The sequence below is a fragment of the Conger conger genome, chromosome 4 (assembly GCF_963514075.1).
Source record: "Conger conger chromosome 4, fConCon1.1, whole genome shotgun sequence".
Lineage (NCBI taxonomy): Eukaryota > Metazoa > Chordata > Actinopteri > Anguilliformes > Congridae > Conger > Conger conger.
Window position 1 is genome coordinate 10,446,038 of NC_083763.1, and position 20,419 is coordinate 10,466,456.

The window sequence follows — 20,419 nt, forward strand, 5'->3', positions numbered from 1 at the left end:
AAGAGGCTACACTAGATGAAGTACACTATGTGTTACGGTGAGCATACAGTACTGAACAACAAAGGCATGCCAAGTTTAGACCACCACCTGTTACATAGCACCTTCAACAAGCTGTATCACAGACCAGAATCTCTAACCATTTAGCAGAGACAGATAGTCTAAATCCATCCATCCATCCATTATCTTAACCCACTTATCGCAGGGCACACACCCCATTCACTCACACACTCATACCCACAGGCAATTTAGACTCTCCAATCAGCCTAACTCTACATGAAACTGGAGTACCCGGAGGAAACCCTCGCAAACACGGGGGGAACATGCAAATTCCACACAGAGAGGCACCGGCCGACAGATATTCGAACCCAGGACCTCCTTGCTGTGAAGCGGCAGTGCTACCCACTGCACCATCCGTCTAAATCAAGCGGTGTAATGAAAATAATAAAACAAGATAAATAAAAAGGAATTTGCAAGTTGGATGATGGGATTATAAAAACCGTCACCATAAGGACATTAAATGAACAGTTCATTATGTGTAATCATAATTTATTCATTGTTGATAACGCCATGATAATGTACAGGGAAAACCTTGCATTGCTTTACATGCTGAAAAGTTCAATTCCTAGTGTTCACATCGTCCAAATATAATCCTTTATCGCCACACCTTGAATAGTGCATAGTTCCAGGGTCAGTTACTCATTCTGTAACACATTTATTCATCACAGTTCTCCATCACAGTCATTCCCTCCTTGTGTGCGTCTTGGAGTGAAAAAGTTTCTCTTGCATACAAAAGGCCATCCCTATACCCCAGCTGATTATAGCCAGATCTTTTACTTAGGACCAAAAAGGGGATTAATGTGTGCCAGGAAAACATTCCCCACACTATTGCACCACCACCACTGGCAGTCTGTACCTTTGACACCATGCAGGATGGAGCCATGGATTCATGCTGTTATTCCAAATCCTGACCATACCATCTGCATGTCCCCCTGTGAGGACTCTGCTGTCACAGGGGGACTATGGAACTGCCAGTCTGCCACTCGGAAGGCTGACTTCATCCCCGCATATGCCTCCCTCCAGTCCCTACAATTCCTTGCCCTAACGGAGACCTGGATCACACCTGACAACACTGCCACTCACGTTGACCTCTCATCCTCCTTCTCCTTCTCGCACACTCCCCGGCCTTCCGGCCGTGGCGGTGGTACTGGTCTTTTAATTCCCCCCTCATGGAAATTCTCTGTTCTCCCCCTCTCTGACCTGACCATATCCACTTTTGAATTCCATTCTGTTGCAGTATCCTACCCTACTAACCTTTTCATTGCCGTTATCTATCGTCCTCCAGGGCCCCTGGGAAACTTCCTTGATGAGCTAGACACCCTTCTCAGCTCCTTCCCTGAGGATGGCACTGTGGATCACTCCATCCTCCTGTCCGCCCTGTCAGCAACGGGCATCTGTGGCACAGCCCTGGACTGCAGTGAGTCCTACCTCTCTGGTCGCTCCTTCCAGGTTGCCTGGGCTGGTACGGTATCGACACCTCGGGCCCTTGCCACAGGAGTTCTCCAGGGCTCAGTCCTAGGCCCGCTTCTTTTTTCTCTTTATACTCGTTCCCTTGGCCCTGTGATCACTGCACATGGGCTATCCTACCACTGCTATGCGGACGATACCCAACTCTTCATCTCATTCCCACCATCTGATACACAGGTTTCTGCCCGTATCTCTGCTTGCCTGAGTGACATCCAGAGCTGGATGGACAACCACCATCTAAAGCTCAACCCAGGTAAGACTGAAATTATATTCAACCCTGCTAATATCTCTCCCCATCTGGATCTCTCCATTTCCCTCGGGGATACCACACTCACGCCATCATCCAGTGCAAGGAACCTAGGCGTGGTGATGGACAGCAGACTGTCCCTTTCCGAGAACATTGCGGCGGTGACCCGGTCATACAGGTTCTTCCTATACAACATACAAAGTATCCGCCCCTTTCTCACCCCCTACTCGACCGAGGTCCTGGTCCAAGCGATGGTTCTGTCCCGCCTGGACTACTGCGATTCCCTCTTGGCTGGCCTCCCAGCGTCCGCCATCAGACCCCTCCAACTTATCCAGAATGCAGCAGCTGGTCTGGTCTTCAACCTTCCCAAATACTCACACGTCATCCCCCTGCTTACTTCCCTCCACTGGCTGCATGTCATGGCTCGCATCAAATTCAAAACATTGGTGCTAGCCTTCCAAGCAGTTAAGGGGTCTTCCCCATGTTACCTACAAAAACTCATCAGACCCTACACCCCTGCCAGACCTCTTCGTTCAGCCTCCACAGGCCGCTTGGCACCTCCCCCTCTCTGAACCTCCACCTCACGCTCACGACTACTGTCTGTTCTGGCTCCACGGTGGTGGAACGAACTCCCCGTTGAGGTCAGAACTGTAGAATCTCTCCCCAAACTGAAGACGCACCTCTTCAAGCAGCACCTCTCCCCGTCCCTCCCTACCTCCCTGTGAACCTTAATTGTTGTCTTTGTGATTTACTTTGTGTTTCAGTATTTTTAGTTGGCTAGGTAACCAGTATTTGGATAGTTAAGTTTGGTCACTTTTGCTTTGTTGTTTGTTTGTTTAAAAAAAAAAAAAGGCCTTGGTCCTTATCTTTGTTGTACGGGTAGCAATTGAAATTGTACTTCCCTCTAGGGCCTTTCAGCGCACTTATACCTGGTTATGGGTATGCACTTTGTTGTACGTCGCTCTGGATAAGAGCCTCTGCCAAATGCCAATAATGTAATGTAATGCATGTGGCAGCAGACATTCGTCAGACCAGGGAATGTGTTTCCAATCTTCAAGAGTCCAGTTTTGGTAGTCATGTGCCCACTGTAGCCTCATGTAGACATTCCTGTTCTTAGCTGACAGAAGTGAAACCCAGTTTTGTCTTCTCTGCCATAGCCAATCTGCTTCAAGGTTTGATGCTTTGTGTGTTCAGAGATGCCCTCCCGCACTGCTGTTCAAACAGCTGTTAATTGAACATGTGTGGCCTTTCTAATGCCTTTTTGTTAGCTCACTGATTACACACCCTTCACAGCTGGATATCAACCAAGATCCATGTGCGCAGGGTTCAATCGTGCAGATAATGATGACCTGTTCGAGTTCCATATCATGATGCTTGCTTAAAAAATATGTTTATGCAACTAATTTGCATCCCTACAATTCACTTGACATTTTGTGGTGCCGATATCCAGACACAGTGAGTGCTTTATTTAAAGGATGATTACATTTATACTTTATCCATAAGCACTCTCTGTATGGTCCATTATAACATGCTGACTCACATGCTGATCTCACGGGAATATAACTCTTAGAATCAATATTAGTAAATCAGTGCATTTGTGTACCATGTTTACTGTGATGTAAGTACAGAATTTGCCTTCATGTAGGTCTCAATTTTGGCACATTGGTGCCAGCTTGCGTTCTGTTTGATGTATTACTTAATTCCACTTCAAATAACTCACATTCCCTCGCTGCTGGACATGTTGTATGATTGTTTTTCATGAAGTATACCAGTGGGGACCAACCCTGTTCCTGTAGATCTACCATCCTGTTGGTTTTCATTCGAACCCTAACAAAGCACACATACAAGAGCAAGACATTTGTATTGAGCTGCTAATTAGTAGAGTCAGGTGTGTCAAATTATGGTTGAAATGAAAACCTACAGGATGATAGATCTCCAGGACCATGGTTGAAATGAAAACCTACAGGATGGTAGATCTCCAGGACCAGGGTTGAAATGAAAACCTACAGGATGGTAGATCTCCAGGAACAGGGTTGGTGACCCCTGAAGCACACAGAAGCATTATTATTCAGGTAATGTGTAGAACCTGCACAGCTAGACCAATGAGGGAATAGCTGGAGGTGAAGGGACGACGTGTTCTTTCCTGGCTGTTTAGAAGTGAATTAAACATTTTTAATTATCAAACTCCGCACACGAACAGAGCACAATTATGTTTAGGAATATACTGGGTCTGTTGCCACGGGTCGGATATGGATTGACCTGCCCCATATCCCGCTGACAACTGGCCTGAAACAGATCAGTAAAATTCCTAATATTCTCCGTTCGTAAACAGGGCCGTATTGAAAGCTTAGTGGTTACTCTCGTTCCACTCGTTTATCTGACTCCATTTAAGATATATAATTTAGAAATTTGGGTTTGGAATTTACGCGAACCTCGGGAGTGATTACACTCGACTCGTACCTGCGCCACTATTACTCAATATATGTTCTCGCGATTTAACATTATTGCTGAATATCTCAGTTCGGTGTAGAACTCAGAGGCTGAGGGTCCAGTCAACACAATACATGCAACACAGTCATGATAGTTGCGAGCCCAGGTCGGCGTAGCATTAACTGGGCTCCTTAGAGATAATTTGACAGGAACCAGCGCCGTAACGCCCAGGGGTTCCCTTCGCGTCAAATCACAAGAGCCGTGCCTAACCGACCCTTTAAGTTGGCAGAAACTTGCTGGCCTCACAGCTTAGAACTATCACATGGGTACCAAGCTCTCAGTTCGGTGTAGAACTCAGAGGCTGAGGGTCCAGTCAACACAATACATGCAACACAGTCATGATAGTTGTGAGCCCAGGTCGGCGTAGCATTAACTGGGCTCCTTAGAGATAATTCGACAGGAACCAGCGCCGTAATGCCCAGGGGTTCCCTTCGCGTCAAACCACAAGAGCCGTGCATAGCCAACCCTTTACGTTGGCAGAAACTTGCTGGCCTCACAGCTTAGAACTATCACCTGTACCAAGGGACTGCCGATCGGTCAGTCCTTGGTCCCCATTGTCCCCCTCAATATTCAGTTGTAATTTAGGTTGAAAAGGTACAAGATGAATTAGAGTCATGGAGATCACGCAAGTTACAAACAAAATAATTTATTTCCAGACGGGTAGGCAGTTAGCATAGAATAAAACAGTCAATTACGAAAAGACAAATTGAAGATAAAAAGAATAGAGTGACATAGTCTTACCCAGCCTGCTTTCGCTACACACATATACAAAGTATGCACAGTGTGGGAAGTTTGAGTGCGATCTTCCTGATACTTACATACACGTACAATATGCTGTGTGGGAAGTCGAGTGCGATCTTCCCCGATAGGCTCGTCTCCCTGGCTTTTATGCCAAATCATGTGTTTGATCCAGGCGGCAGTGCCATAAATTAGCCTGGTGGGGTTGTCGAATCTGGAATTTAGACCCCCACCGTTGGGGGTTGTTGCGTAGGGAAAATGAGATGATTACCAAGAGAGGACGTGTAGGTTTTCCCTTGAGTTATTGAAACTATGGTTTATTAAAATCCATTTGGTATGAAATGTATCTCATCTGATTCCTTGATTTTACTGGATCACATCCATACCAAACAGATTATCCTAATGTTTTGTTATGGTGCAGTTATCATGAAACCTCCCTCCTGTGTATCCATTTTACATGTAATTCCTGTTATTACAACACTGGGCATAATGCAATACAACAAGGATCACATGGGCAATGTTTACAATATTGTACCGGGTCTATTGACCATCTCAACCACAGTTCTGAGGTTTTCCTCCAAGAGAGTAGTCCCTCGGGTAATGACAGCAGTGCCCAAAGGAGGGCACTGTGGTACTGCCCGGAGTCTTTCCCCCTGGAAGTGACCAGGTGTTGGGTCATAAGATTTCCGGCACATTCTTTTCCCGGGAGTTTTAATGGCCCTCATGGCCTAATTGCCCGGGAACCGCTCATCCACCCACCATATATCTATCCCTTATCTTCTTGGCGTCACTGGCTTGGAACTCGTCAAAAGGTACGACAAACAGCATTGTCCTTTGTCCCTTTTGACACACACCAGAACCCCCACTTCACAAATGGCAGAACCCCCAGCTCACAGGCTCCTCACAGCACACTTCGCCTCCCTCCTACAAATGCAACTTAGCATCTTCACCCGTAGGCAAAATTATAAATAAAAAATGCAGCTGGGCAACTCCACGGTAACTGACATTACATCTGCTGGATATCTGGGCGACAAAGCCCAATACAGTCACAAAAGACATAAGACCTTACATACAATCCTTGATCACTCCCTACTCCCCAGCTAGACCATTCCGCTCTGCCAGCTCTGGTCGCCTTACGGTTCCCTCTCTACGTGCACCTGGCGGTCGAGCTGCAAGTTCACGCCTGTTTTCCGTTCCGGTTCCTCAGTGGTGACTTGCCTACCACTGTCAGGACAGCGGAATCCCTCCCCCTATTTCGACGCAGACTCAAAACCCACCTTTTCAAACTCTACCTTAGTCCTCCCTCCTGATTTCCCCCGCCCCTCCTTTCTGATATCCCTATCCTTGTCTAACCCCCCCCCCCCCCCCCCAAAAAAGAATAAAATAAAAAAATAAATAAAAATTTGCACTTATGATGATGACTCTGTTTAGAACAGCATTCCATGTGTATTTTCCTAGTTCTGGATGTGATGCTTTGACTTATGATAGAACGTATGCACTTGTAAGTCGCTTTGGATTAAAAGCGTCTGCCAAATGACAAAAATGAAAAAATAAGAGACTGACATACGCTTTTATAACCCTCAGGTGTCGATAACTCTCATCAGTCTCTATTATGTAGCTGTATTGGGATTCACCACCCAAATATCCAGCAGTTGTCACGTCAATAGGCACCCAGAACAGGGGCAGTCATCCAAGTGTGCCACAGCTGTAAGTGATGGTTACTGTTTCCACCAATGTCTGCCACGTAGATGTTTCATGGGGAACCTTCACAGCTCCAACTCCTCTTCCTGTGTGAGACCACGGGCCTCCAGCCTCCTCAGGCAGCGCAGGGAGGTGCTCATCATCGCAAAAAGTTCATCATTGTTAAAAGTATCACGCAGTTGTAATCCCGCTCATTTCTTCCACACTTAGCATCAGCAGGACCACTCAGCTCTCCCAGACACCATGGCTGCTGTGCCTCTGTTCCTGCTCACGACTCTCCTGCCCCTGCTGGTGCTCACCGGTAATACCGCTCTCTCTCTCTCTGTCTTCCTCTCTCTCTCTCTCTCTCTCTCTCTCTCTCCCTCTCTCTGCGGAATGTATCATTTTGATGTATAAGTTTTAACTTGTAAATGTATAAACATGCTCATGCTCATTGGCTGAACCTTCCTTCTGTCCCAGCCCAACAGGACTCTAGCATTGTGAATGGCCGGGAGGCTAAGCCACACTCCAGACCTTACATGGTCTCTGTGCAACAAAATAAAAGGCACAAATGTGGTGGTTTCCTGGTTTCCGACTCCTTCGTAATGACTGCAGCACATTGCCTGACATGGTAAGACCTCCCGTTGAGCTGGGTTATTATTATCAACAGTGTAAACACAAGTGTACGAATGTCAAAAGGTGAAAAAGGTTACTTGATGTTGTGGCAATGAAAATTTGGATACATGGATGAAATACGCATAAGGTGAAGTTAACACCCAGCTGTTTCTTTTGCAAAGGGGACAGACCTTGACAGTTCTGCTCGGTGCCCATGACATTTCTGAGAATCAAAATTCAAAGAGGGCTGAAGTGAAGTTTTACCACATCCACCCTGGGTTTGAAGCTGATGCACTGGAGAATGACATCATGCTGTTGCAGGTATGGAGAATACAAGTCAGTCTGAGTCAGTGAAGCCCACCATAAGCACACACTAGGTCATACGGTTCATTATGATATGTGACCTGCAGAGTAGGTGGCCAGACAACTAGCCTCATCTTGAGTGTTGCGAAGGGCTTATGTTGGCCAGGGTGTCTATGATTCACTTTCTCCCATAGAGTAGCGCTATTTGTCACTGAGATATGCAGATCACAGGTAATGTGACAGAGTATGTATGGTGCATTGCCAGGGCGCCATTACATTTGCTCCCCTAAAATGGGGGGACTCAATATGAAAATCAGAATCATAATCGTTGTTTCATTCATGTCTCATGTTTCATGTTTTATTTCAAATCCAATGTGCTGGAGGACAGAGCCAAAACAAAAAATTGTGCATCGTATGCACTGTAGGTGAGATTTGAGATAACATTAGCACATCTTGGGCCCAATAGTGGACAAGACAACGGAAAACAGTTCAAGTTTTTAGGCAAAAACTCATCTGCTTTCGGCTTGATCTGGATTAATGTGAGCAGCTCCATTTGCTGTAGAACTGTGAGCGGTGCTGTGTCAGGGCTCTCATGACTGATTTCTCTGTGTCTGGAGCAGCTCAAGACTGCAGTTAAGAAGACCAAAGAAGTGCAGTGGATCCCCCTCCCTAAGAAAGATAAGGACGTCAAGCCCAAAACAGTCTGCAGCGTGGCAGGATGGGGGGCCAACAAAACCAATGGGAACGTAAGCCCACGCCTTCTGGAAGTCGATGTCATTGTCACAGACCGAAAGATGTGCAGAACAAAATGGGGGAAGAAACCAATCACACCCAGGATGATGTGTGCAGGGGGAAGCGTTGGCAACAGAGGCTTCTGTCAGGTATGTGGAAAAAACTGCCTGTTTTTCATTCAGTACAGAAGCAATTATATTTTGATATATGCATCAGCAACAAATTGTTTTTTTAATTGCAGGGGGATTCTGGAGGTCCTCTGGTGTGTAAGGGCACAGCGGAGGGAATTGTGTCCTTCAATGAATACAGAAACTGCAATGAACCTACAAAACCGAATGTTTACACTCAAATATCCAAATACCTGTCCTGGGTCAAATGTATCATAAGCAGTGTAAAGTGAACCACAGATAAAATGCGAAGCCATTGTTTAAATACTGCAACTAAAGTGCATCATGAACAATATATGAACCAAGCATTTGATTTTGTCTCGATGTGTGTTTGGGGGAGATGGAAGTGGTGGTGGGAGGGGGGGGAGACTGAGGAGAGTGATTTCTATACCTATACCATTATTACTAATCTGCCTGTAGTGGAAAAAAAAGTGGTTTGCCGACTCAAGTCACACCACAGCTGATGACCGATGGGGGTCTGCAGATAGAAATAATGATTAACACTTTCAGCTGCAGAGGTGAGAGAGAGAGAGAGAGAGAGAGAGAGAGAGAGAGAGAGAGAGGGAGAGAGAGAGAGAGGAGAGAGAGAGAGAGAGAGAGAGAGAGAGAGAGAGCAGAGCCTGCTGTGGATGACACAACGTGCCACACACCTCCACCATCAGAATACAAATTGAATTGGAGTAGAGAACTAAAAGAATATGGACTAATATATCCACAATATTAACTGAAAAGAGGCTACACTAGATGAAGTACACTATGTGTTACGGTGAGCATACAGTACTGAACAACAAAGGCATGCCAAGTTTAGACCACCACCTGTTACATAGCACCTTCAACAAGCTGTATCACAGACCAGAATCTCTAACCATTTAGCAGAGACAGATAGTCTAAATCCATCCATCCATCCATTATCTTAACCCACTTATCGCAGGGCACACACCCCATTCACTCACACACTCATACCCACAGGCAATTTAGACTCTCCAATCAGCCTAACTCTACATGAAACTGGAGTACCCGGAGGAAACCCTCGCAAACACAGGGGGAACATGCAAATTCCACACAGAGAGGCGCCGGCCGACAGAGATTCGAACCCAGGACCTCCTTGCTGTGAAGCGGCAGTGCTACCCACTGCACCATCCGTCTAAATCAAGCGGTGTAATGAAAATAATAAAACAAGATAAATAAAAAGGAATTTGCAAGTTGGATGATGGGATTATAAAAACCGTCACCATAAGGACATTAAATGAACAGTTCATTATGTGTAATCATAATTTATTCATTGTTGATAACGCCATGATAATGTACAGGGAAAACCTTGCATTGCTTTACATGCTGAAAAGTTCAATTCCTAGTGTTCACATCGTCCAAATATAATCCTTTATCGCCACACCTTGAATAGTGCATAGTTCCAGGGTCAGTTACTCATTCTGTAACACATTTATTCATCACAGTTCTCCATCACAGTCATTCCCTCCTTGTGTGCGTCTTGGAGTGAAAAAGTTTCTCTTGCATACAAAAGGCCATCCCTATACCCCAGCTGATTATAGCCAGATCTTTTACTTAGGACCAAAAAGGGGATTAATGTGTGCCAGGAAAACATTCCCCACACTATTGCACCACCACCACTGGCAGTCTGTACCTTTGACACCATGCAGGATGGAGCCATGGATTCATGCTGTTATTCCAAATCCTGACCATACCATCTGCATGTCCCCCTGTGAGGACTCTGCTGTCACAGGGGGACTATGGAACTGCCAGTCTGCCACTCGGAAGGCTGACTTCATCCCCGCATATGCCTCCCTCCAGTCCCTACAATTCCTTGCCCTAACGGAGACCTGGATCACACCTGACAACACTGCCACTCACGTTGACCTCTCATCCTCCTTCTCCTTCTCGCACACTCCCCGGCCTTCCGGCCGTGGCGGTGGTACTGGTCTTTTAATTCCCCCCTCATGGAAATTCTCTGTTCTCCCCCTCTCTGACCTGACCATATCCACTTTTGAATTCCATTCTGTTGCAGTATCCTACCCTACTAACCTTTTCATTGCCGTTATCTATCGTCCTCCAGGGCCCCTGGGAAACTTCCTTGATGAGCTAGACACCCTTCTCAGCTCCTTCCCTGAGGATGGCACTGTGGATCACTCCATCCTCCTGTCCGCCCTGTCAGCAACGGGCATCTGTGGCACAGCCCTGGACTGGAGTGAGTCCTACCTCTCTGGTCGCTCCTTCCAGGTTGCCTGGGCTGGTACGGTATCGACACCTCGGGCCCTTGCCACAGGAGTTCTCCAGGGCTCAGTCCTAGGCCCGCTTCTTTTTTCTCTTTATACTCGTTCCCTTGGCCCTGTGATCACTGCACGTGGGCTATCCTACCACTGCTATGCGGACGATACCCAACTCTTCATCTCATTCCCACCATCTGATACACAGGTTTCTGCCCGTATCTCTGCTTGCCTGAGTGACATCCAGAGCTGGATGGACAACCACCATCTAAAGCTCAACCCAGGTAAGACTGAAATTATATTCAACCCTGCTAATATCTCTCCCCATCTGGATCTCTCCATTTCCCTCGGGGATACCACACTCACGCCATCATCCAGTGCAAGGAACCTAGGCGTGGTGATGGACAGCAGACTGTCCCTTTCCGAGAACATTGCGGCGGTGACCCGGTCATACAGGTTCTTCCTATACAACATACAAAGTATCCGCCCCTTTCTCACCCCCTACTCGACCGAGGTCCTGGTCCAAGCGATGGTTCTGTCCCGCCTGGACTACTGCGATTCCCTCTTGGCTGGCCTCCCAGCGTCCGCCATCAGACCCCTCCAACTTATCCAGAATGCAGCAGCTGGTCTGGTCTTCAACCTTCCCAAATACTCACACGTCACCCCCTGCTTACTTCCCTCCACTGGCTGCATGTCATGGCTCGCATCAAATTCAAAACATTGGTGCTAGCCTTCCAAGCAGTTAAGGGGTCTTCCCCATCTTACCTACAAAAACTCATCAGACCCTACACCCCTGCCAGACCTCTTCGTTCAGCCTCCACAGGCCGCTTGGCACCTCCCCCTCTCTGAACCTCCACCTCACGCTCACGACTACTGTCTGTTCTGGCTCCACGGTGGTGGAACGAACTCCCCGTTGAGGTCAGAACTGTAGAATCTCTCCCCACCTTCAAGCGCAAACTGAAGACGCACCTCTTCAAGCAGCACCTCTCCCCGTCCCTCCCTACCTCCCTGTGAACCTTAATTGTTGTCTTTGTGATTTACTTTGTGTTTCAGTATTTTTAGTTGGCTAGGTAACCAGTATTTGGATAGTTAAGTTTGGTCACTTTTGCTTTGTTGTTTGTTTGTTTAAAAAAAAAAAAGGCCTTGGTCCTTATCTTTGTTGTACGGGTAGCAATTGAAATTGTACTTCCCTCTAGGGCCTTTCAGCGCACTCATACCTGGTTATGGGTATGCACTTTGTTGTACGTCGCTCTGGATAAGAGCCTCTGCCAAATGCCAATAATGTAATGTAATGCATGTGGCAGCAGACATTCGTCAGACCAGGGAATGTGTTTCCAATCTTCAAGAGTCCAGTTTTGGTAGTCATGTGCCCACTGTAGCCTCATGTAGACATTCCTGTTCTTAGCTGACAGAAGTGAAACCCAGTTTTGTCTTCTCTGCCATAGCCAATCTGCTTCAAGGTTTGATGCTTTGTGTGTTCAGAGATGCCCTCCCGCACTGCTGTTCAAACAGCTGTTAATTGAACATGTGTGGCCTTTCTCATGCCTTTTTGTTAGCTCACTGATTACACACCCTTCACAGCTGGATATCAACCAAGATCCATGTGCGCAGGGTTCAATCGTGCAGATAATGATGACCTGTTCGAGTTCCATATCATGATGCTTGCTTAAAAAATATGTTTATGCAACTAATTTGCATCCCTACAATTCACTTGACATTTTGTGGTGCCGATATCCAGACACAGTGAGTGCTTTATTTAAAGGATGATTACATTTATACTTTATCCATAAGCACTCTCTGTATGGTCCATTATAACATGCTGACTCACATGCTGATCTCACGGGAATATAACTCTTAGAATCAATATTAGTAAATCAGTGCATTTGTGTACCATGTTTACTGTGATGTAAGTACAGAATTTGCCTTCATGTAGGTCTCAATTTTGGCACATTGGTGCCAGCTTGCGTTCTGTTTGATGTATTACTTAATTCCACTTCAAATAACTCACATTCCCTCGCTGCTGGACATGTTGTATGATTGTTTTTCATGAAGTATACCAGTGGGGACCAACCCTGTTCCTGTAGATCTACCATCCTGTTGGTTTTCATTCGAACCCTAACAAAGCACACATACAAGAGCAAGACATTTGTATTGAGCTGCTAATTAGTAGAGTCAGGTGTGTCAAATTATGGTTGAAATGAAAACCTACAGGATGATAGATCTCCAGGACCATGGTTGAAATGAAAACCTACAGGATGGTAGATCTCCAGGACCAGGGTTGAAATGAAAACCTACAGGATGGTAGATCTCCAGGAACAGGGTTGGTGACCCCTGAAGCACACAGAAGCATTATTATTCAGGTAATGTGTAGAACCTGCACAGCTAGACCAATGAGGGAATAGCTGGAGGTGAAGGGACGACGTGTTCTTTCCTGGCTGTTTAGAAGTGAATTAAAAAATTTTAATTATCAAACTCCGCTCATGAACAATATATGAACCATGCATTTGATTTTGTCTCGATGTATGTTTGGGGGAGATGGAAGTGGTGGTGGGGGGGGGGGATGATATTCTATCCATTCTTTTTCATGGTATCAGAAAACCTCATTGCTCGAACGAAGAGCAGAAGCTAATTGTGTAAACCAACCAAGGCCTTCTGCATCAGACCACATTAAAACTAATCTGCCTGTAGTGGAAAGAAATGTGGTGTGCCGCTGGTTTGGTGAGAACTGCAAGATGCACTCAAGTCACACCACAGCTGATGACAGATGGGGGTCTGCAGATAGAAATATTGATGAACACTTACCGCCGCAGAGGTGAGAGAGAGAGAGAGAGAGAGAGAGGGCAGGGCCTGCTCTGGAAGACACAGCTAAAGAATCAGCGTCTGCAAAGACCACCACCTGTTACTCAGCACCTTCAACAAGCTGTATCACAGACCAGAATCTCTAACCATTCGGCTGAGACAGAGACCTCAAAAACAGAGATCACAAGTTCCCACCAAGAGAATTGCAGAAATGTGCTTTCTTGGCACAGATAACTTGTCAAACTGATGGTTTTATTTAAATGTATTCACATGAAGTAAAAAACTAAATCAAGCGGTGTAATAAAAATAATAAAACAAAATAAATAAAAAGGAATTTGCAAGTGGGATGATGGGATTACAAAAACCGTCACCATAAGAACATTAAATGAACAGTTCAACATGTAAAATAATTCATGTAAAAAAAGGGAAACCTTGCATTGCTTTACAGTGGGGCAAAAAAGTACCACCAATTGTGCAAGTTCTCCCACTTAAAAAGATGAGAGGCCTTTAATTTTCATCATAGGTATACCTCAACTATGAGAGACAAAATTAGAAAATAAAATCCAGAAAATCACATTGTCTGATTTTTAAAGAATTTATTTGCAAATTATGGTGGAAAATAAGTATTTGGGCAATAACAAAAGTTCATCTCAATACTTTGTTATATACCCTTTGTTGGCAATAACAGAGGTCAAATGTTTTCTGTAAGTCTTCACAAGGTTTTCACACACTGTTGCTGGTATTTTGGCCTATTCCTCCATGCAGATCTCCTCTAGAGTAGTGATGTTTTGGGGCTGTCGCTGGGCAACACGGACTTTCAACTCCCTCCAAATATTTTCTATGGGGTTGAGATCTGGAGACTGGCTAGGCCACTCCAGGACCTTGAAATGCTTCTTACGAAGCTACTCCTTTGTTGCCCGGGCGGTGTGTTTGGGATCATTGTCATGCTGAAAGACCCAGCCACGTTTCATTTTCAATGCCCTTGCTGATGGAAGGAGGTTTTCACTCAAAATCTCACGATACATGGCCCCATTCATTCTTTCCTTTACATGGATCAGTCGTCCTGGTCCCTTTGCAGAAAAACAGCCCCAAAGCATGATGTTTCCACCCCCATGCTTCACAGTAGGTATGGTGTTCTTTGGATGCAACTCAGCATTCTTTCTCCTCCAAACACGACAAGTTGAGTTTTTACCAAAAAGTTCTATTTTGGTTTCATCTGACCATATGACATTCTCCCAATCCTCTTCTGGATCATCCAAATGCTCTCTAGCAAACTTCAGACGGGCCTGGACATGTACTGGCTTAAGCAGAGGGACACGTCTGGCACTGCAGGATTTGAGTCCCTGGCGGCGTAGTGTGTTACTGATGGTAGCCTTTGTTACTTTGGTCCCAGCTCTCTGCAGGTCATTCACTAGGTCCCCCCGTGTGGTTCTGGGATTTTTGCTCACCGTTCTTGTGATCATTTTGACCCCACGGGGTGAGATCTTGCGTGGAGCCCCAGATCGAGGGAGATTATCAGTGTCTTGTATGTCTTCCATTTTCTAATAATTGCTCCCACAGTTGATTTCTTCACACCAAGCTGCTTACCTATTGCAGATTCAGGCTTCCCAGCCTGGTGCAGGTCAACAATTTTGTTTCTGGTGTCCTTTGACAGCTCTTTGGTCTTGGCCATAGTGGAGTTTGGAGTGTGACTGTTTGAGGTTGTGGACAGGTGTCTTTTATACTGATAACGAGTTCAAACAGGTGCCATTAATACAGGTAACGAGTGGAGGACAGAGGAGCCTCTTCAAGAAGAAGTTACAGGTCTGTGAGAGCCAGAAATCTTGCTTGTTTGTAGGTGACCAAATACTTATTTTACCGAGGAATTTACCAATTAATTCATTAAAAATCCTACAATGTGATTTCCTGGATTCTTTCCCCCCATTCTGTCTCTCATAGTTGAAGTGTACCTATGATGAAAATTACAGGCCTCTCTCATCTTTTTAAGTGGGAGAACTTGCACAATTGGTGGCTGACTAAATACTTTTTTGCCCCACTGTACATGCTGAAAAGTTCAATTCCTAGTGTTCACATAGTCCAAATATAATCCTTTATCGCCACACCTTGAATAGTGCATAGTTCCAGGGTCAGTTACTCATTCTGTAACATATTTATTCATCACAGTTCTCCATCACAGTCATTCCCTCCTAGTGTGCGTCTTGGAGTGAAAAAGTTTCCCTTACACACAAAAGGCCATCCCTATACCCCAGCTGATTATAGCCAGATCTTTTACTTATGACCAAAAATGTTAAGGGGATTAATGTGTGCCAAGACAACATTCCCCACACTATTGCACCACCACCACTGGCAGTCTGTACGTTTGACACCATGCAGGATGGAGCCATGGATTCATGCTGTAATTCCAAATCCTGACCCTACCATCTGCATGTGGCAGCAGACATTCGTCAGACCAGGGAATGTGTTTCCAATCTTCAAGAGTCCAGTTTTGGTAGTCATGTGCCCACTGTAGCCTCATCTTCCTGTTCTTAGCTGACAGAAGTGAAACCCAGTGTTGTCTTCTCTGCCATAGCCCATCTGCTTCAAGGTTTGATGCTTTGTGTGTTCAGAGATGCCCTCCTGCACTGCTGTTCAAACAGCTGTTAATTGAACATGTGTGGCCTTTCTAATGCCTTTTTGTTAGCTCACTGATTACACACCCTTCTCAGCTGGATATCAACCAAGATCCATGTGTGCAGGGTTCTATCGTGCAGATAATGATGACCTGTTCGAGTTCCATATCATGTTGCTTGCTTAAAAAATATGTATATGCAACTAATTTGCATCCCTATAATTCACTTGACATTTTGTGGTCCCGATATCCAGACACAGTGAGTGTTTTATTTAAAGGATGATTACATTTATACTTTATTTTCCACTGTGTAGAATTTAAATGTATTGACCAAGGGCAGCAGTCAACGTGGGGGAGTATAACCTCGCTTGGTTTTCCTCCTACCTCTCTGGTCGCTCCTACCAGGTGACTTGGAGGGGCTCAGTCTCTGACCCTCACCCCCTACAAACTGGAGTCCGGCAGGGCTCAGTTCTTGGGCCTCTCCTCTTCTCGCTATACACCATGTCTCTTGGTTCTGTTATCTCTTCCCATGGCTTTTCTTATCACTCTTACGCTGATGACACCCAACTCTTAATTTCCTTCCACCCCGACACCCAAGTCACCACACAGATCTCTGCCTGCTTGGCTGATATCTCTGCGTGGATGACTTCCCACCACCTGAAGCTCAACCTTGCCAAAACTGAGCTTCTCTACATCCCTGCTAAGTCCTCTCCGTCAATTGACCTCTCACTGACTGTTGAGGACTTTGTAGTTTCCTCCTCCCGTACAGCAAAGAATCTTGGGGTGACTCTTGATAACTGCCTCACCCTAGCTCCACAAGTATCCTCCACTGCCAGAACCTGCAGGTTCTTTCTGTATAATATACGCTGTATCCGTCATCTCCTGACGGAGAAAGCCACCCAGCTCCTAGTCCAGGCCCTCGTCATTTCCCGCCTGGATTACTGCAACTCCCTCCTAGCCGGTCTCCCAGCGTGTGCCATCAAGCCCCTCCATACTGTAGCCCGCCTGATCACCAATCAGCCCATGTCGGCTCATGTCACCCCGCTTCTCATTGGCCTCCACTGGCTTCCTATTGCCACACGCATCCGATTCAAGGCCCTAGTGTTGGCATTTCAGGCTGCTAAGGGGACTTCCCCACCTTACATACAATCCTTGATCACTCCCTACTCCCCAGCTAGACCATTCCGGTCTGCCAGCTGTGGTCGCCTTATTGTTCCCTCTCTACGTGCACCTGGCAGTCGAGCTGCACGTTCACGCCTGTTTTCTGTTCTGGTTCCTCAGTGGTGGAATGACTTGCCTACCACTGTCAGGACAGCAGAATCCCTCCCCCTATTTCGATGCAGACTAAAAACACACCTTTTCAAACTCTACCTTAGTCCACCCTCCTGATTTCCCCCGCCCCCCCTTTCTGATATCCCTATCCTCCTTGTCAAACCCAAAAAAAATAATAATAATAACAATAATTGCACTTCCATGTGTAATTCCATGTGTATTTTCCGAGTTACGGATGTGATGCTTTGACTTGTGGAAGAACCTATGCACTTGTAAGTCGCTTTGGATTAAAAGCGTCTGCCAAATGACAAAAATGTAAATGTAATAAACATGCTCTAGTTGCAAGATCTATTCCTTCTGTCCCAGACCAACAAGTATTGTGAATGGCAGGGAGGCTAAGCCACACTGGAGACTACACATGATCTCTGTAAGATCTCAGAAAGGAACAAGCACATCCGTGCGGCCTTTGGTCGTGACTGTGGCGCGCATTACTTGAAGTCAAACCGGGCTGTACTGAGTATACAAGTGCAGAGATACAAGTGAGTGAAATGCACCCTCCATAAGCACTCTTTGTATGGTCCATTATAACATGCTGACTCACATGCTGATCTCACGGGAATATAACTCTTATACAACACACCATAGAATCAATATTAGTAAATCAGTGCATTTGTGTACCATGTTTACTGTGATGTAAGTACAGAATTTGCCTTCAAGTAGGTCTCAATTTTGGCACATTGATGCCATCTTGTGGTCCGTTTGATGTATTACTTAATTCCACTTCAAATAACTCACATTCCCCATCTGCTGGACATGTTGTATGATTGTTTTTCATGAAGTATACCAGTGGGGACCAACCCTGTTCCTGTAGATCTACCATCCTGTTGGTTTTCACTCCAACCCTAACAAAGCACACATACAAGAGCAAGACATATGCATTGAGCTGCTAATTAGTAGAGTCAGGTGTGTCAAATTATGGTTGAAATGAAAACCTACAGGATGGTAGATCTCCAGGACCATGGTTGAAATGAAAACCTACAGGATGGTAGATCTCCAGGAACAGGGTTGAAATGAAAACCTACAGGATGGCAGATCTCCAGGACCATGGTTGAAATGAAAACCTACAGGATGGTAGATCTCCAGGACCAGGGTTGAAATGAAAACCTACGAGATGTCAAAAGGTGAAAAAGGTTACTTGATGCTGTGGCAATGAAACATTTGGATACATGGATGAAGTACACATAAGGTGAAGTTAACACCCAGCTCTTTGTTTTACAAAGGGGACAGAACTTGACAGTTCTGCTCGGTGCCCATGACATTTCTGAGAATCAAAAGTCAAACAGGGCTGAAGTGAAGTTTTACCACATCCACCCTGGGTTTGATGTTGATACACTGGAAAATGACATCATGCTGTTGCAGGTATGGAGAATACAAGTCAGTCTGAGTCAGTGAAGCCCACCATAAGCACACACTAGGTCATACGGTTCATTATGATATGTGACCTGCAGAGTAGGTGGCCAGACAACTAGCCTCATCTTGAGTGTTGCGAAGGGCTTATGTTGGCCAGGGTGTCTATGATTCACTTTCTCCCATAGAGTAGCGCTATTTGTCACTGAGATATGCAGATCACAGGTAATGTGACAGAGTGTGTATGGTGCATTGCAAGGGCGCCATTACATTTGCTCCCCTAAAATGGGGGGACTCAATATGAAAATCATAATCATAATCATTGTTTCATTCATGTTTTATTTCAAATCCAATGTACTGGAGGACAGAGCCAAAACTAAAATTGTGCATTGTATGCACTGTAGGTGAGATTTGAGATAACATTAGCACACCTTGGGCCCAATAGTGGACAAGACAACGGACCAACAGTCCAAGTTTTTAGGCTTTCGGCTTGATCTGGATCTGGATTAATGTGAGCAGCTCCATTTGCTGTAGAACTGTGAGCGGTGCTGTGTCAGGGGTCTCATGACTGATTTATCTGTGTCTGGAGCAGCTCAAGACTGCAGTTAAGAAGACCAAAGAAGTGCAGTGGATCCCCCTCCCTAAGAAAGATAAGGACGTCAAGCCCAAAACAGTCTGCAGCGTGGCAGGATGGGGGGCCAACAAAACCAATGGGAACGTAAGCCCACGCCTTCTGGAAGTCGATGTCATTGTCACAGACCGAAAGATGTGCAGAACAAAATGGGGGAAGAAACCAATCACACCCAGGATGATGTGTGCAGGGGGAAGCGATGACTACAGAGGCTTCTGTCAGGTATGTGGAAAAAACTGTCTGTTTTTCATTCAATACAGAAGCAATTATATTTTGATATATGCTATGTTTTTTAAATTGCAGGGGGATTCTGGAGGTCCTCTGGTGTGTAAGGGCACAGCGGAGGGAATTGTGTCCTTCAATGAATACAGAAACTGCAATGAACCTACAAAACCGAATGTTTACACTCAAATATCCAAATACCTGTCCTGGGTCAAATGTATCATAAGCAGTGTAAAGTGAACCACAGATAAAATGCGAAGCCATTGTTTAAATACTGCAACTAAAGTGCATCATGAACAATATATGATCCATGCATTTGATTTTGTCTCGATGTATGTTTGGGGGAGATGGAAGTGGTGGTGGGAGGGGGGGAGACTGAGGAGAGTGATTTCTATACCACATTATTACTAATCTGCCTGTAGTTGAAAAAAAAGTGGTTTGCCGACTCGAGTCACACCACAGCTGATGACCGATGGGGGTCTGCAGATAGAAATAATGATTAACACTTCCGGTGCAGAGGTGAGAGAGAGAGAGAGAGAGAGAGAGAGAGAGAGAGAGAGAGAGAGAGAGAGAGAGAGAGCAGAGCCTGCTGTGGATGACACAACGTGCCACACACCTCCACCATCAGAATACAAATTGAATTGGAGTACAGAACTAAAATATGGACTAATATAACCACAATATTAAGTGAAAAGAGGCTACACTAGATGAAGTTCACTATGTGTTACGGTGAGCATACAGTACTGAACAACAAAGGTATGC

The 20,419-nt window shown here is 45.5% G+C and overlaps 2 protein-coding genes across 2 annotated transcripts; both read left to right on the forward strand.

The window, feature by feature from the left end:
* Positions 1–6,943: 6,943 nt before the first annotated feature.
* Positions 6,944–8,809, forward strand: LOC133126020 (mast cell protease 1A-like). The gene is made up of 5 exons (XM_061237818.1): positions 6,944–7,001; positions 7,160–7,310; positions 7,477–7,615; positions 8,218–8,478; positions 8,571–8,809. The coding sequence occupies exons 1-5, from the start codon at positions 6,944–6,946 to the stop codon at positions 8,727–8,729; spliced, it is 768 nt and encodes a 255-aa protein (XP_061093802.1). The 3' UTR covers positions 8,730–8,809.
* Positions 8,810–14,583: 5,774 nt separating this feature from the next.
* On the forward strand, positions 14,584–19,913 carry LOC133126021 (granzyme B(G,H)-like). The gene is made up of 5 exons (XM_061237819.1): positions 14,584–14,999; positions 16,380–16,384; positions 18,678–18,816; positions 19,397–19,657; positions 19,739–19,913. Exons 1-5 carry the CDS (start codon positions 14,613–14,615, stop codon positions 19,895–19,897), a joined length of 951 nt encoding a protein of 316 aa, XP_061093803.1. The 5' UTR covers positions 14,584–14,612; the 3' UTR covers positions 19,898–19,913.
* Positions 19,914–20,419: the final 506 nt, after the last annotated feature.

Coding starts and splice junctions, on each gene's coding strand:
- LOC133126020 (XM_061237818.1), top strand. CDS start 6,944: ATGGCTGCTGTGCCTCTGTTCCTGCTCACGACTCTCCTGCCCCTGCTG. Junction 7,002..7,159: donor GCCCCTGCTGGTGCTCACCG/GTAATACCGCTC, acceptor CTTCTGTCCCAG/CCCAACAGGACTCTAGCATT. Junction 7,616..8,217: donor ATGACATCATGCTGTTGCAG/GTATGGAGAATA, acceptor TGTCTGGAGCAG/CTCAAGACTGCAGTTAAGAA.
- LOC133126021 (XM_061237819.1), top strand. CDS start 14,613: ATGATGTTTCCACCCCCATGCTTCACAGTAGGTATGGTGTTCTTTGGA. Junction 18,817..19,396: donor ATGACATCATGCTGTTGCAG/GTATGGAGAATA, acceptor TGTCTGGAGCAG/CTCAAGACTGCAGTTAAGAA. Junction 19,658..19,738: donor ACTACAGAGGCTTCTGTCAG/GTATGTGGAAAA, acceptor TTTAAATTGCAG/GGGGATTCTGGAGGTCCTCT.